This window comes from Propithecus coquereli, unplaced genomic scaffold (genome assembly GCF_000956105.1).
Source record: "Propithecus coquereli isolate 6110/MARCELLA unplaced genomic scaffold, Pcoq_1.0 Scaffold28, whole genome shotgun sequence".
In the NCBI taxonomy this organism is placed as follows: domain Eukaryota; kingdom Metazoa; phylum Chordata; class Mammalia; order Primates; family Indriidae; genus Propithecus; species Propithecus coquereli.
In genome coordinates, this window is record NW_012148396.1 from 2,057,624 (window position 1) to 2,059,849 (window position 2,226).

The 2,226-nt window shown below is 33.1% G+C and overlaps 1 protein-coding gene across 1 annotated transcript in view; it reads right to left on the reverse strand.

The window, feature by feature from the left end:
- LRRC6 (leucine rich repeat containing 6) overlaps nt 1-2,226 on the reverse strand; it is a 93,250-nt gene that overhangs the window by 47,064 nt on the left and 43,960 nt on the right. The window contains exon 4 of the mRNA XM_012647943.1: nt 563-800. Coding sequence (XP_012503397.1) covers nt 563-800 — 238 coding nt within the window. The remainder of the gene's footprint in view (nt 1-562; nt 801-2,226) is intronic.

Below are 2,226 nucleotides of genomic sequence, written 5' to 3' on the forward strand. Positions count from 1 at the left end.
CTGTTAACTAAATATTGAAAGCTTTCACTGTATAAAATCAAGTCAACTGACTATAGTTGCAATTCACTATATATAAATAAATAAACAAGCATGAAAAATTCCAGTTTGTAACAAAGACCAATTAGAGAGTTATTAATCACATTAAAAATGTATTCAGCACATAATTTACAAAATAGAATGTTTTAAGATACAATCAGAATTATTCAATTTATAATAATGTGATTTGCATTTAACTTTTCTAAAATATCCCTACTTAGTAAATCAATGTACACCTGTTACTTCATCTTTCCTGAATATCTTTTATAGAGATTTCTCTGAGAATAATTTAAGATGCAAATTAAAGCTCTCCTTGGAAAGGCATTTTTTCTAAGGGAAGAAAGCCTCACAGAATGTCACACACAATGGGCTGCTCATATCCTTCCTTCAAAACTTCACATCATATTGTATTCTACAAATTAATCTTCTGGGATTTAAGTAATACTGTGAACACCTTAGGAAGAGAACACAGTTTGCTGTTTTTAACAAAAGTCAACTAGAAAGTAAACTCTAATAATTTACGTACAGTGTAGCATTGATGTCTGTGTACCAACGTCCGTCAAAGCCTGGGTTATTTCTCTGCCTCTTGTCTTCATCTTCATGCTCTTCTCGAAGTTTCCTCTGAGCCTCTTCTTTGTCTTTGGCTCGTTTTAGGCAGTAAGCATTTTCCTGTTCTCTGACTTGTTGTTCAATTACTGGATAGTTTTGCAATGCCTGAATCCTTTCTGAACGCTCTATTTCTTTACCATCCAACCACTTAAATAAAAAACAACATAGTATCATTATTCAAAAGCAGCAATGTGAATAGGCCCCAGGTTGATTTTGATTAGAATTTTTTAAACTTAGAAATAATAATGTATCATAGTGATAAAGAAATAAAACAAAGAAATTAATGGGAAATATCAGAAACATTGATCAAAATCCATGTATATTTCACACTACTAACAAAGTTTTACCAAGTATCTTTATTGGTAATCATAACAAGTAGGCCTTCTATCAAAACCAATAATTAATGACAAGCTCTCAAAATATTTTATATTAATTTATAACTGCTCACTATATCAAGAATTTCAATACTTAGGTCAAATTATAGCTCCAAAGTATAACAACAACACTTCCCAAATGCTCTCTATTAAAAAAGGGCCTTGAATGTTACACATTATTGGGCTCTAATGCAAATGAGCCCATGTTCCATCCTAGACAACAAGACAAACAGAATATGTTATTAATTGTAATAGCACTGTTCAGATCTGATATTTTTATAAAGATTTTTCAGAGTAAAATATTAAAATAAAAACTTCAACTGAAATCTGAAATGCCAAAGCTAACAGCTTATAGATACCTATTTGCCTCCCAACCTCATTCTACAAAACGAGGCGAGGTATAAAGGTGTGGTTGGCAGATAATGGTTCTTTAAGAACGTCCGTGTTCTAATCTCCATGAATGTTACCTTACATGGCAAAGGGGACTTTACAGATGCGATTAAGGTAAGGATCTCGGATGATCAGGGTAATCCTCATAACGATCACAGAGGTCCTTGTAAGTAAAAGAGGCAGGCATAAGTGTCCAGGTCAGAGTTGTGAAGAGATGTGGAGATGCTACTCTGCTGGCTTTGAAGATGAAGAGGTGGTGAGCCCACAAATGCAGGCACCCTCTAGAGACTGAAAGAAGCAAGGAAAGGGATTCTCCCCTAAAACCACCAGAAGGAATAGCCTTGTCAATACCTTGATTTTAGTTCAGTGAGACCATTTCAGATTTCTGACCTCCAGAACTGTAAAATAATAAATTTGTATTGGTTTAAGCTACTAAGTTTGCTATAGCAGCAGTAGGAAACATATAAAAGGGAAAAATACAAAGTTTTAGTAAGATATAAATTTAAAAACTATCAGGACAAGTTATGAATCAAAATTATAATGTGGAGGTTTGGAAAAAAAATTCAAGTATGTGTTGGTCACAAGAACTCATATGGCTGCCATAGATAGGCTGCAGATTTGGCTCTAAGCTTCCTGGTAGCCAAAACCAAATAGAAAAACATAATCAGTTATATAATTTTCATGGTCTTTAATGAAAAAATATGCTAGTTTCCAGTTTTCCTCTAATATTTAGCTCTACAACACATTTCTAAAGTAGAATTTAATAATGGAGATCTTGAGAGATGTCATGCATTATTTCTGTAGAAATATATCCATA